At 37.1% G+C, this 15,675-nt stretch overlaps 1 protein-coding gene across 2 annotated transcripts in view; it reads left to right on the top strand.

The window, feature by feature from the left end:
• Window positions 1-15,675, top strand: part of LOC108276491 (voltage-dependent T-type calcium channel subunit alpha-1I) — an 84,383-nt gene that overhangs the window by 26,570 nt on the left and 42,138 nt on the right. For both annotated transcript variants that reach the window (XM_047150857.2, XM_047150859.2), the window contains exons 8-12: window positions 1,492-1,949; window positions 8,722-8,873; window positions 9,157-9,342; window positions 11,757-11,874; window positions 14,118-14,273. In XM_047150857.2, the coding sequence (XP_047006813.2) occupies window positions 1,492-1,949; window positions 8,722-8,873; window positions 9,157-9,342; window positions 11,757-11,874; window positions 14,118-14,273 (1,070 nt within the window). The remainder of the gene's footprint in view (window positions 1-1,491; window positions 1,950-8,721; window positions 8,874-9,156; window positions 9,343-11,756; window positions 11,875-14,117; window positions 14,274-15,675) is intronic.

Here is a 15,675-nt window from a genome sequence, read left to right as displayed (position 1 = left end):
GACATTCAACACTTAAATTGCCTGGGATAAGGGTTTATGTGTTGTATAATTTTGTAAACACTAGGGTTGAGTAGAATTTGAGAATGTTATAATGTGTTATAATTAGATACGGCACTAGAAACTTTGTAGTGGTACATTTATGTTTATATACAATATAATGTGTTATGTAACCTGACATAACATGTAGTAAAATGCATTTATAAGGCATTATGAGTACAGGATGGGTTGCAGCTCATAATCACACGATTATAGAGTAATGTCCAGATGTTCATGCAGGATTTTTGGATTATAATAACTATGTCTATGAATATGAATGCATGGACGTCACAGATTTACAGAAATGTGTTGCTGTTGTTGCTTTTTAATTAGGAAACTAAAAGTAATCCTTTCGTAAAGCTAAAAACTCTCATCCAGTTACCTCCAGACTCACCTCATTTCACTAATGAGCCGCACCGATCCGTAATTTATTATCCTTTGATTTCCGCTTTATTCCTCTCGCTTGGAAATTCACTAAAACGACTCTTCATTTCACTGCAGTTTAGCACAAACTGGAGATTTGTTTTTGAGCTATGCTGTGATAATACAATAATGCTAATATATCTTTAAAGAGTCTGTAATCATCAGGTCAGAGGCAGGACATAAGCGTGTGTACTCAGCACATGCTTTATTGAGAGCATTCCACGAATCAGTGTCAATATCGATAGCATTGGTGAAATTGGTAGGAAATATCAAAGGACGAAAATCCATAGACGAAGAATGCAGACATGAGTCAGAAAACCAGAAACAAGAACTGACAAATAAATGTGCAGAAATGGATGGAAGAATTGTCAAGCCTTCACAGTAAGAAGAAGAAACATATAAATAACCAAATTAATAAAGAAGTGAACACAGGACAGGTGTTAGAGCAATCAACCAATCAAAGAACTAGGGAGCGGAGACAAAACCAAAGCCATAACAAAAGCACACAGAGAAAGGAACAAGGATGTACAGTTTTAGGGGAAAAAAGGGTTCATCGGATAAGTAAAGGTTCATCACTTCCAGACTAGGGTACTAGTTGGAATCCACTCTGATGGAACACTCTGGGTGCCACTTTCTTCCATCTATAATTACGATCACTAACATGTTATAATGCATTCATAAGTCATTATAGACATTTCATAATACACGTTTTAACACATTACACTTAATATCAATGTCTATTATAAGTGTTTGTAACGCATATTATAACGCTAATATCAAAGAAAAGGAACAGTTTGAGCAGTTTACTATTCATCATGTATTGCTCTAGAGAAACTTTTTCAGTTAAGTTTACTAAAGTTCAAAGTAAATTAAAGCTTTGTATGCAAGAAGAAATGATGATTGATTACAGATTTTCAGTGACCATGTTATGATTTTATAGATTAGGATTTAGCAGGTCTTAGTCCTGCTTTCTTCTTTCTTCCACTTATATTTATATTTGTTTGTATTTATTCATCCCTCGTTTTCTCCTAGTGTCTCGCTGTCCTCACCACAGTAAAATGGAGCACAGCCCACAGCCTCTAGATAATTCTATCCCTCTTTCGGTTCCTCCTAACCCTGAAGATTGTCCTGAGTGCACCGCCCTGTCAATCAGGGAGGGGACAGGGCCAGGGGCAGACACAGCCAATGGCGAGGAAGGAGAAGAAGCATTGGAGGAGACAGACCGGGAGGAGAACCACTTAGAAGAGAGAATAGAGGAGGACGAGGAGGAGGAGGAAGAGGAAGAGGATGATGAAGAAGTGGATGGTCAGAAGAAGAAAAAGAAGAAGAAAAAGAAGAAGAGGAGGTCCTGCTTTAGGAAAGCTAAGGACTTATGGGATGAAATGAGAGTGAAATTGTGGAGCATCGTGGAAAGCAAATATTTCAACCGTGGAATCATGATTGCTATCCTCATCAACACCATCAGCATGGGCATCGAACATCACAACCAGGTAAAGCACATGACTTTTAACCTTTAACCTTTGACCTCTAAGCCTAACGCAAATCAGCATATAGGACTCGTCTTTACTTACTGCACATCAAAAAATTAATATGTCTAATAAAATTATTTATCGCACAGCACTGCTGAGTTCTAGAATGTGATTGGTCAGAAGGTGATGATTAATTCTCTATAACAGCAGCTCTAACAGTAGTGCAGCTGCAAATCACAGGTTCATATTAATGCACTTGTTTGTTATTAATACCTTATCGTTTCTATAGTATCAACTCGTTATTTATCAAAGGAGTCTCCAGTGTCAGCGCCTTATAACAATCAGAGGTAATTCTGGACATTGCACAATATTAAATGTAACTATAAAGAGATAAAAAGTAGGATGTGCTGTTAATAAATTTCCAATAAATCATTGGAAATTAGCTGTGATGTCTCTCTCTCTCTCTCTCTCTCTCTCTCTCTCTCTCTCCCTCTCTTTCTCTCTCTGTCTCCCTCTTTCTCTCTCTCTCCACCCCCTCACTTCTTCTCGTCCTGCTGCAGTAAATCGCTATTCTCTCCTCTCTCAAGCTGAAGAGACTAAAAATAACAGAGCTCTGGAGGAGAGAGAGAGAGAGTGAGAGAGAGAGATATGTAGAAGAAACAGAAGCACTGCACTCTTTCGTTACGCAGCATTTTCACCCCCACAACAAGTCGAACATTACAGATCATTTCTCTCACCCACACACAGACATGGCAATTCTGCAATTCTTCTTTTTCAGTTTGAGGTTTAGTCCATTTGGAAATCATTTGTACCTTACTGTTCTGTCGATAAATGACATCATCCACCATGACTCAGTCCTCATCTCCAAACATTCATTATTATGCAGAACAGAACAAAAACGCAAATATGTTGGAAAGATACACATGGTAATATTTACACATGCGTACGGAGCAGCTGGAGATTTTTTTTTTTTCAATGCCAGGCTGCTGACTGAGAGGGAAATCTGATACGAGCACTACAGCCAAACATCAGCAGTCAGGAAATAGACAGCTTAGATGCATTTAAATCACACAGGTAGATATGTTGAGGGAGGAGAAGAGAAGTAAATAGAAGAATAGGAAAAGGAAATGACCAGTGAGATGCGAATGGAAAGAGACAGGGTGTAAAGGGAATCATGGGAAAGGAAAAGGATTGTCTATCGGCAGAGTGAGTAGGTGAGGGGAGTGGAGAAAGGAAGAAATAAAAAGGGAACAGTGGAAATGAAAAAGAGAATAAATCTTATTGTCATTACACTTGTGTACAGGAAATTTGGTGAAAGGAAAAAGTAGGAATTTTAAAATAGACAGACGGAAATGGGGTAGATGAGAAGAAACGTTAAGAGAACTGAAGGGAAGGGAAGAGTGAAAAAGAAGCTGGAGACGAAAATGACAAAATTAAATGAAAGGAACAGAAAAAAGCAGAAAGGGAAAATAAGAGGAATTTTCAAATGGATGGATCGGAAAGAAAGGGAAGAGTGAAAAAGAAGAAAGATAAGGAAATGAAAAGAAAGAGAAAATTAGGAAAAGGGAAAGGAAAACACTCAATTAAAGGAAAGAGAAGGAAAGGAAAGGACACAAAATTAAAGAACAAGACAAAAAAAAAAAGAAAGAAAAGAGAAGAGCAGGAAGGGAAATGAAAACAAAGACCACAAAAGGTAGGAAATGAAAGTGAAGATAGCAAAAAAAAATGATAGTGGGGTAAAGAAAGATGTGAGATAGAGGGATGTGAGAGGAGAGTCTCTGGGTGTCTATTATCCGCTCTGATTGCAGCATCGATACTCTGTTGCTTTAAATGGCATCTCCTCTGTGTTGCCACTGGTTTTGTTTTCACTTGTCCTTCACGTCTCTGTCTAGACTCATCGATAGAGTGATATTGATCACAGAGAGATGGAAGAGATGATAGTCAGAGGATGGTGAGAGAGAGAGAAGTTATGATAAGGAGAGAGAAATAAGAATCTGTTCTTCTCCTATTACAAAAATTTCAATCTGTTATTTGATACACTGACATGATACACAGATCACACACATACACACACACACACACACACACACACAAACATACAAACTCACACACACACACTTTCCTCGTTAGCTGTCACGCCGTCTTCATCTGCCTCAGAAATAATAGTCTAACTTCAGTTCTTGTTTTTAATGTAAAAGACTTAACTCTGAGGTGATGAAGGTCAGGTGTTTCATCCTCCACTGAGAAACAGTCCTGATGGATTTTTCTCACCATTTATTGCATATAAAGAAGATATAGAAAAATCCAGTCTTATGTTCTACTGGAGCAGCGGTGGGGTTTTTTCAGCATTCTTTTGCTTTTTATATTAACCTGCTGTGGTTTGTGGCGTTGCTCATTTCATTAAAGATCATAAATATTCCTCAAAAATGCACCGTAATTCAGTTTTTAGATGAGATTTTCTCTAAATTGTGTTTTGTCGTGGAAATTAAATGCAAATCTATTTGTTGCTTCCCAGTTTAGCAATGAAGCGTATATGTGTGAGAGAGTGCGTGTGTGTGTGTGTGTGTGTGTGTGTGTGTGTGTGTGTGTGTGTGTGTGTGTGCGTGTGAGTGTGTGTGTGAGTGCAAGTGTATGTGTGAGTGTGTGTGTGTGTGTGTGTGTGTGTGAGAGAGAGAGAGAGAGAGAGAGAGTGCGTGTGTGTGTGTGTGTGTGTGTGTGTGTGTGTGTGTGTGTGTGAGTGTGTGTGTGAGTGCAAGTGTATGTGTGAGTGTGTGTGTGTGTGTGTGTGTGTGTGTGTGAGAGAGAGAGAGAGAGAGAGAGAGAGAGAGTGCGTGTGTGTGTGTGTGTGTGTGTGTGTGTGTGTGTGTGTGTGTGTGTGTGTGTGTGTGTGAGTGCAAGTGTATGTGTGTGTGTGTGTGTGTGAGAGAGAGAGAGAGAGAGAGAGAGAGAGAGAGAGAGAGAGAGAGAGAGAGAGAGTGAGTGTGTGTGTGTGTGTTGTTTTGGTCTGTATTATAAAGTAGCACTACACAGGTTTTGGCCTTTTATTTATTCAGGTTTTATTTGTTTGTTTGATTCTTAAGATGGAAGTTAGGATTTCTCTTTCTTTCTTTTTTCATTTTTATTGGTTTAACTTTTTATACCCAGTTAAACCTAAAACAGTCCCAACACCCTGTTAGTGCTAAGAAACAATATAAAACACTCTGTATCTGTTTAAAACACAATAATTGTTCTGACTCTTAAAGTCTTAAGGTTCATTTCTGCATCTTTATTAAGCAGGACTCATTTTGAGAGGAAATACATGAGGATGCCTCTGATGTTCAAAAAACGACAAGGGTCATAATTTCCCCCATTTTCTTAATCTTTTAATTAAAGTCATTATATCACTTAAGATTTTTTAGCATATTTTAATTTCAACCGTAATATGTATTCGACGTTTGCAAATTAAAGCCTTCAGAAGTGAGTACTTTCTTTAAAAAAATGTAATAAATATCTATCCAATGTTAATCGGTGAGAGATTTCCAGAGTTTGTCTTAATATTTAATTGCGCTGTCGCATTAATTACGCTCTGACATCAGTAGGCTGGGTAATTAAGTTACACTTGTGGAATCAGCATCAATTAAACCCACTTTTTTTTTTTTCTTTTTGAGTTATATCACTCTTTGTAAGTGTGCTGGGAAGCCTAACCCTAACTTTAACCCCTAACCCTAACCTTAACCTCTAACCCTCCGTCAGACCACAAGCATAAAGGAAAATAAAAGAAAAAAACGTAAAGCCTAGTAAATTAGAGGAAACATGGCTCAGAACTACATTCTGTATGGAATCACTCACATGGAGACGTGATGAAGTGGAGTTACTTATACCACAGCAGCGTGATCCAGCAGGTCTGCTGGAGAGGAATGTTGAGGCTAAAATAATTGCTTTTGTCTTATTTGTTCATTTCAAACAGCTAAAAGTCTGTAAATTTTGAGAATAAACTTCATTTGCAATGGGGGTTGAATATTTTTGATTGCAACTGTATGTATGTGTGTATATATATATATATATATATATATATATATATATATATATATATATATATATATATATATATATATATATATATACACACACACTATCTCACAAAAGTGAGTACACCCCTCACATTTTTGTAAATATTTGATTATATCTTTTCATGTGACAACACTGAAGAAATGACACTTTGCTACAATGTAAAGTAGTGAGTGTACAGCTTGTGTAACAGTGTAAATTTGCTGTCCCCTCAAAATAACTCAACACACAGCCATTAATGTCTAAACCGCTGCCAACAAAAGTGAGTACACCCCTAAGTGAAAATGTCCAAATTGGGCACAATTAGCCATTTTCCCTCCCCGGTGTCATGTGACTTAGTGTTACAAGGTCTCAGGTGTGAATGGGGAGCAGGTGTGTTAAATTTGGTGTCATCGCTGTCACACTCCCTTATACTGGTCACTGGAAGTTCAACATGGCCCCCCATGACAAAGAACTCTCTGAGGATGTGAAAAAAAGAATTGTCGCTCTACATAAAGATGGCCTAGACTATAATAAGATTGCCAAGATCCTGACACTGTGCTGCAGCATGATGGCCAAGACCATACAGCGGTTTAACAGGACAGGTTCCACTCAGAACAGGCCTCGCCATGGTTGACCAAAGAAGTTGAGTGCACGTGCTCAGCGTCATATCCAGAGGTTGTCTTTGGGAAATAGATGTATGAGCGCTGCCAGCATTGCTGCAGAGGTTGAAGGGGTGGGGGGTCAGCCTGTCAGTACTCAGACCATACGCCGCACACTGCATCTAATTGGTCTGCATGGCTGTCGTCCCAGAAGGAAGCCTCTTCTAAAGATGATGCACAAGAAAGCCGGAACCATGTCCTGTGGTCTGATGAGACCAAGATAAACTTTTTTGGCTCAGATGGTGTCAAGCGTGTGTGGCGGCAACCAGGTGAGGAGTACAAAGACAAGTGTGTCTTGCCTATAGTCAAGCATGGTGGTGGGAGTGTCATGGTCTGGGGCTGCATGAGTGCTGCCGGCACTGGGGAGCTACAGTTCATTGAGGGAACCATGAATGCCAACATGTATGTGACATACTGAAGCAGAGCATGATCCCCTCCCTTCAGCGACTGGGCCGCAGGGCAGTATTCCAGCATGATAATGTCCCCAAACACACCTCCAAGACGACCACTGCCTAGCTAAAGAAGCTGAGGGTGAAGGTGATGGACTGGCCAAGCATGTCTCTAAACCTAAACCCTATTGAGCATCTGTGGGGCATCCTCAAACGGAAGGTGGAGGAGCACAAGGTCTCTAACATCCACCAGCTCCGTGATGTCATCATGGAGGAGTGAAAGGGGACTCCAGTGGCAACCTGTGAAGCTCTGGTGAACTCCATGCCCAAGAGGGTTAAGGCAGTGCTGGAAAATAATGGTGGCCACACAAAATATTGACACTTTGGTCCCAATATGGACATTTTCACTTAGGGGTGTACTCACTTTTGTTGCCAGCAGTTTAGACATTAATGGCTGTGTGTTGAGTTATTTTGAGGGGACAGCAAATTTACACTGTTACACAAGCTGTACACTCACTACTTTACATTGTAGCAAAGTATCATTTCTTCAGTGTTGTCACATGAAAAGATATAATCACATATTTACAAAAATGTGAGGGGTGTACTCACTTTTGTGAGATACTGTATATAGACCTATATATATATATATATATATATGTATACAGCTTTTAGTAATTTAACAGTCTTACTTTTCATGATCAAACACTGACCAGTATATTTGATTACTTTTTTTGTAATCAAATAGAAAAAGTATATTTTTATATATACTTGCAAATATATATATATATATATATATATATATATATATATATATATATATATATATATATATATATATATATATATATATATTTTAAGAACGATCAACGTTGTTCTTTTTATCTGTATAATTACATTTATCATTAATGAAGTAAGTTAGTTCCTGTTGTCGCTTATGTTGTAGCAGCTATAAACACGTTCAGTCACCAGCATCTCTTTATTCTCTCTCTTCAAGTTAATAAGACAAAAAAAACAACAACTCTGCAGCTTGAACTCTGAAGCATAAACTCCTCTGTCCTGACGATATCGGAAAACTTAAATTTACAGCTTTAGCTTTGACTGTTACAAAGTGCTGGAGACTCCTTCCGTAAATGAAAATTTCACCATATTAAATTTTTTAAATCCATTTATTATCAGTGGAGCGCCTGTTGTGCACGTCCCTGTGAATGAGCTGTTACTATAGAAACAATAACGTGTCAGAACGAGCACGTTAATATAAACATGCGCTGCTGTCAGAGCTGCTGTTATAGAAAATCAATCAACACCTTCTGACCAATCACAATCCAGAATTCTACAGAGGATGAATTCACTGGCTGCAGCTGAGACCAAGGGGTGTGGTCTGGGCGTGGCAAGGGCAAGGTCAGGGAGGGGCTGAAGAATAAATGGAAGGAAACAGGGTGATTCTGAGGTGCTAATGTTATAATCAGATGTGCTTCAGGACACGTCTGTGATGCAGCTTGTAATTTATTTATTTTTAAAGGTGAAAATGTTGTTAACCAATTAGATACTGACATTTAGGCACATGGTACACAGCTGACCTGATGTCTGAGAATAAAGAACTTTATGGCAAAGTTAAAGAAAACCTTACAGAAGCTGTGTGTCAGTAAAGGTTGTGGTGTATGTACTCATTTCTTCTCCTCTGTCTGGTTCTCATCCTCGTTCTTCTCATTTCATCAGCCTGATGAACTCACCAATGTGCTGGAGGTCTGCAACATCGTATTCACCAGTATGTTCACATTGGAAATGATCCTCAAACTCACGGCATTTGGTTTCTTTGAGTACCTGAGGAACCCGTACAACATCTTTGATGGCATCATCGTCATCATCAGGTGAGTGAAGGTGCACTCAGGGTTAGTTCTTATAAAAAGTTAAACTGCCAGCAAATACCCATACGTCATTTTACGCATATCAGAATACAATTTCAATAAAATAAAATAAAAATTGAATAGAACTGATGATCACAAATAAATGGCAACAAGTGAACACTTCATAAAGTCATTCTAAACATTTCATCTTTAAACTTCTTCTGGATTTTGATCTTAAAAAATAGAGGTCATTTGAGAAATATTGTTCATATCATTCTTCTTCTGTATGTGTGTGTCTGTGTGTCAGTGTGTGTGAGATCATCGGTCAGTCTGACGGCGGTCTCTCAGTGTTGAGGACGTTCAGGTTGTTGAGGGTGATAAAGCTGGTGCGCTTCATGCCGGCTCTGCGCAGGCAGCTCGTCGTCCTCATGAAGACCATGGACAACGTGGCCACCTTCTGCATGCTCCTCATGCTCTTCATCTTCATCTTCAGGTGAAGGAGTATTTCAGCTTTATCTCTGATGGGAAACACATCTTAATCAGAGACATCGCTTGTCTCAAGGAGTGATATTTTATGGATAAAATTATAAATGAACTTGAAGTTTCTCTTTAAGCCTAGCAGACTAACCTCACTGGTGTGAAGTATGTGACTATAAAAATGTGGAGGTCAGAAAATCCACAGAAGCTGCTGCGTAACCCGACTCTGAATACCAGGAGCTTTCCTCGTGTAAATACTGACGTAACTTTTGGACTCAAGTCGCCGAAACTGAATACGATCCATATTTTATATTGAAAGGTTTATGATGTAGCCATCATGGTGCAGTGTGTGTGACTGTGTGTGTGTGTATGTGAGAGAGAGAGAAAGAGAGAACGAGAGCACAGATATTAGCTGCTGCCCATAGAGAACTGAAGAAGATGAATGGCAGTCAATATAATAACACTGAATCCCCCATATCCCCTGTACCCCACCCCCCCCACACACACACACACACGCACACACACACGGCCCTGCAGCGCTGCAATTCTTGCTGAGTGCTCACAGACAGATGGGTTCCCACACTGGATTGAGTGCATTAAACTCCTTTGCCCATCCGTCTTCTCCTCCTCTCACGACTTCGTCCCAGAGCGCTGATGAATTTACACTCGTCTAAACGAGCCTCAGATTTATGGCGTTTAAACACTGACACCGTTACCGTGAGCTCACACAACATGCCACTGCTTTCATCTACATACGTACTGAATGTGTACAGCAAATATTATCTACATCTCCATCTGTGCTCCGTATGATGATGATGATGATGATGTCACTGTACTGTCAGTGTTCAAAGTGTCATATTAAATACTCCACTCACTTTCACACAGACACTCAAAGTCACCCATGTTAACAGAACACAGTGACCTTGTTTACACCTGCATGTTGAGGTTACCGAGTTTATTTCCAGCACTAACTCTCCTCTACATTACTGAAACTCTACATTATAACTAAACCCCTCCAAATATGTTACTTTACACCACACATGCTTCATTACCTTCACACTCAGTAATCATGCAAACTGGTGTACATCGGATTTCACTCTTAATGCACACGTTCTCTTCATCAGAACCGGTTTGTGCACGGTGAGGGGCGGGGTCAGACGGGGCCTGAGTGATGATTGACACATTTCTCAGCCATTCAGAATGCTTACAGAGAGATGTATTATGGCTAACAGCTTAGCTATGATCAATTAAAGACTAAAATGATTATTATTTCAATATTTTGACTGGATGTGCATCATAAAATTAAAAAATGTATACAGAAAATTTTCAGGTTTATTTAGCAGATATTTTGTGCACAATAAAAATAAATAATGATACATATCTGAATGATATCATTATTCCTGTAATCCATTTTATAGAATTGTATAATAGAATTTTGCAAATAACTTTTTTTTCTTCCAGAATTAATCTCTGCTGTTATCAAAGCATCTTCAGGTGGTCATTTTAGAAAATTATTTTCTTCCCATCGACACACAGTGAGACAGAATCCCAAGTGATTTCTTTTTCCACTGCTTTTACTCCCTAAGTTTGTAGTACACTACATGTGAACGTCAGCTACAGGGGGAAAAAGTATTGGAAAAACAGGGCAGAGATTAACTCAGTAAATGTGACATAAGATTTCAGTCTTTGTGTTTACTCAAATACTATATAAAAAACTATTATATTTTAAACTACTCTACTGTATAATTATTTTTTTAATGAATTACATAAATTAATTTACACAGAACTTAATATTAAGATGGTCATTTTGTAGCCTATTATTATTATTATTATTATTATTATTATTATTATTATTATTGTTGTTGTTGTTGTTATGAGCAACTTTATTTATAGAACACATTTCATGTACTTGCCTCTTAAGAGTTGTATAATAAAGTAGTAGAAAATTTAATGACTAAAGAACAATGTAATAAAAATGCAAACTTATAAGATAGATTATTAAGTAAAAATATAAATTCACAAAAAAAGTATAAGAAAGTTTAAAAAATACACAAAATGTGGAATAAAATGAAATATTCAAATAATGAAATAATCTTTTAAATAATTAAATAAACATAAAATAAAAATAGAGAAAATTAAACAGCAAATTAATTAATAAAAGTGGGTTTTTCTTCCTTTCTCTGTATGTTTAAGCTCCTCTGTTATCTCAGTTCTACAGTGTGTTTCCTGCAGTAAGCTCCGTGTGTGTGTGTGTGTGTGTGTGTGTGTGTGTGTGTGTGTGTGTGTGTGTGTGTGTGTGTGTGTGTGTGTGTGTGTAGACATGGTGATCAAAATGTCTAAAATGACCTTCAACACTCCTCAGACCCTGTTGGTTTGAACTGAGCATCACTTTATTGTGTGTTTTTTTTTGTTTGTTTTTTGTTTTTTCAGTATTTTGGGAATGCACATATTCGGCTGTAAGTTCAGTCTGAAGACGGAAGCTGGAGATACGGTTCCTGATCGGAAAAACTTCGACTCTCTGCTTTGGGCCATCGTTACTGTGTTTCAGGTAGATATATCACTGTTACGATACTCAGGATCTTGAGGCTGACAGCAGTAAAAATAAATAAATAAATAAATAAATAAATAAGGAATTTGATCCGATCCTGGAATGAATGGAAAAGATTTGGGTAACACTTTCTATGAATCCCAAGCTTATAATGAATTATAACCCCATTTATAATTATTTATAAGCAAGTATTACTGCTCTATAAACACATTTATAAAGACACAAAGACGTATATATCATTATAATAACAGTTATAGCTACATTTATATTGTTGTTATTACTTATAAGTGATACACTTGGTTTTTCAGTGCCCATGCTCATAATGCATTATACACCAATTTATAAGTATTAATTAGTCAGTCTTATGGTTCCATTAATGTATTCATAAAAATGCAGCCTGCAATTTTATAATGTTATTATATTATAGTTATAATAACTTATTGGTAATGCAGATTTATTTCTAGGTCCAATAAGTGAATCATTTTATATTGTTGTTGATAGTTGTGTTGTGCTGCCATTATAAATACTTATTGTGAGTTATAATACAATTACTAACCTATATAAATGCATAATTGATGGCTTTAAGTAAAGTCAAAGCATAGGATGCAGTTTCCATAATGCAAATGTTAAGAAATCATGAAGATGAGCTTATTATACAAATAGAACATGTCCAGATGCCACAAACCACCAATCAAATCCCTAAAAAATACATCCAAATGGCACAAAATTCAAAACATGAAACTTTTAGCTACAAAATGTGCAATTTCACAAATGAAAAGTTTGAAACTTACTCATCTCATTTAGCCTTTACTGAAATCAGCACCAGAGCCCTGTTACCACTGTCACATATGTAATATAGGTATGCAGAGGGTGCTACTTCCACCTCCTATGACATGGATGTGGGATTGGATTTTAGGAGGTAAAAATAACTATTTATAACAAATATGAAAGTGCAAGATATACACTTGTATATGCAAAACATGAACAAGAGTGCAAAAAACCTGAATAAGAAAAAATTAAGAGTCAGAATGCGGATCATTGAGGTTGGCTGTCCTTGACATCATCCCAACTCAGTGAAACAAAGATGGTCCACTATGGTACACAGGACATATCTCAAGACCTGCATTTGTAAAAGTCTTGCTTTACTCCTTCTTTTGAAGGCAGTACACTTTGTTTTCTCCCAGCTGAAGCTTTGTCTCTGTTGGCAGAGGATGAGGTGTTTGCAATTGTCACTGGATAGCATGGCCTCTTCTCTGCCACCTGTGACACGTCAATGACAGCCGCAGCCGACACTGGCTCAGACACGCTGAACTTTTGGCATCATCACTCCCAAAATCCACAATTCTAGACCTTGTGGCTATCATTCTTTCATCAATGACCAGGTTCTGGAGAGGCTGGTGTTATACCCTGCATGTCAATAAGAGCTGCTTCCTGATGAATATCATATAAAAAGAGGCAGTCATAGCCAGTGGTGCCTTCTAGCTGGTCACTCTGCTCATTGTCTTTGACGTTACTCCTGTACTGGATCCATAACATTTCATAGAAAATTATGTAGTGTATTCATTCTCCACAAATCTCAAACTCTTGATGGCTTTATTATGTCACAGTAACCAGGCCCAGGAATTTGCATATCTTCAGGCTATTTACAGGACTCCATGGTGTCTACATACCCTTGTGCATTTAATCTGCATACAGGGTTGTGTTGTTACAGAGACTGTGGCTTTGCCAAAAAAAAAAAGCAGAACAGCTTTAGAGAAGTGTGCTGCTGGTGGCTATCAAGCCATAACCCAGGAGTGTGTGCAGGAGAAAAGTGCTATTGTACGGGAGTCACATCCTCGTTAATATTGTGCCACCTGTTCTGTACAGGATGTATTGTAGGTGCAGGATTTTTTGAGTGACTTTTCAGCTATTTACTCCTGTATTTTTCTTTTTTACATGAAAATCTTCAGTTAAAAGCTCAGTAGTTTTTAATGAAAACATATCAGCTGTGTATCCAATGATCTTCAAGGTTTCAGTGTTAGTATCTGTATAGAATTATTATAACACATATATACGTTGATAAAACAGTCTCTGAAGAAGTGGACATATGCAAAAATACTTGACTTAACTAGAATGTTATTACATGTAAAGTCTGCATGAACATGCGTCATAGTCATAATGATAAGTCCCATAAGGCCCAATGTGGTGTGTGTTTGTTTTCTGTGTGTGTGTGTGTGTGTGTGTGTGTGTGTGTGTGTGTTCAGATCCTGACTCAGGAGGACTGGAACATGGTTCTGTATAACGGCATGGCCTCCACGTCTCCTCTCGCTGCTCTTTACTTCGTGGCGTTGATGACGTTCGGGAACTACGTCCTGTTCAACCTACTGGTGGCCATCCTGGTAGAGGGGTTTCAGGCAGAGGTACGCTGCTCTCCTGAGGGATTCTGGGTAATTGGGTTCTGCAATGAGATGCTCGCAGGAACTGAGGCGAGAATCTTCAGGAAGTGGATGTAATAAACCTGAGGGTTCCGAGGCACAACTCAGTGATCAGCACAATTTCACAACTTTTATGGGTTTTTGTTTTTTTCCCTCCTTAAAAATGAGCACATTCAATATTAAAATTAAAAATGATAAATATTACTTATAAATAAATAAAGTGATGATTTGAAATGCATGAGTCTCTGGCACAAGATATTCAGATATTTTAATTGGAAATAATATTATACTCATAATACTTAGAGATTTTCACAATAGAATTAAAGAAATTTACATTTTCGACTAAAAAGCAAATAAAACAGTGGTGCTCCATATTCATTAATATCAATAATATATAGTTAATATAGCATATATTTTTATTAATATCTGATCATTTTTTTATTCAGAGCTACTGAATAAATAAAATTTAGCAAAGAAAATTCAAGAAATAAAAAATAAATCAAACAATGGTACTAATAAAAACAGTGCTATAAAAAATAAGAATGTAAACACCCAATCAGTTTAATATCAGCCAGCAATTTACATGTAGATTTTTTTAATTACTAATGATGTAAATTATGCTTACTAACAGAGTGTTAATAAAAAAAAAATCAGCAATGTTAAATCTCGTTAAATAATTAGATTAATAATTTATAGAGTTAAATTTGTGCCACTCAGGTTTAGATTTTAATTTTGAATAAAAAATGTTCACATTTTTATGCTTTTGTTTTGAAGTTTAATTTTGTGTTTTAAAACAGATTTCACAGAATTGTCATTTGATTTGTAAAATAATCCGATATTAAATACAAAATTCTAATTTTAATGTTATAATGAATTTCAAAGTAGGATTACAATATTACAACGATTTGCTATCCGAGCAGAGATTCAGAACAGATTCAGCCAATCAGCGTTCAAGAATTACTGATGTCACTGAACTTAAATGTGCATCTGGTTTATTTAAAAATGTATTTAATTTTATTAAAATTCACATGAATTGAACCTGAATTTAAAAAAAAAAAAATTTTTTAAATGCAGTTACAAAAGTAAAATCCAAGTCAAATGCTCTTGGTGAAAAGAGTTCTTTAAGAGTTCTTAGCCTCCTAAAAGGGTTCTAAAAAAGCCTCCTAAAAGGGTTCATTCTGGTTCTTTAAGGCTTCATTGTTCATTGATTAGAACCCTCTCTGATAGGAAAACACTCAGCTGTAGGGTTATGTACAGTAATGGCAACATTATATCTGTTGTAATGTTTAAAAAACAAAACAAAATTATCATAATAAATAATGCAGAAATAGAATAACATTCTATACAAATTCAGATTTGCACACCAAAATATTAAAAATAGTGAAAT

Source organism: Ictalurus punctatus, chromosome 2 (genome assembly GCF_001660625.3).
Source record: "Ictalurus punctatus breed USDA103 chromosome 2, Coco_2.0, whole genome shotgun sequence".
Lineage (NCBI taxonomy): Eukaryota > Metazoa > Chordata > Actinopteri > Siluriformes > Ictaluridae > Ictalurus > Ictalurus punctatus.
The sequence above is the reverse complement of the archived record's forward strand: the minus strand, read 5'-3'. Positions and strand labels throughout refer to the sequence as shown.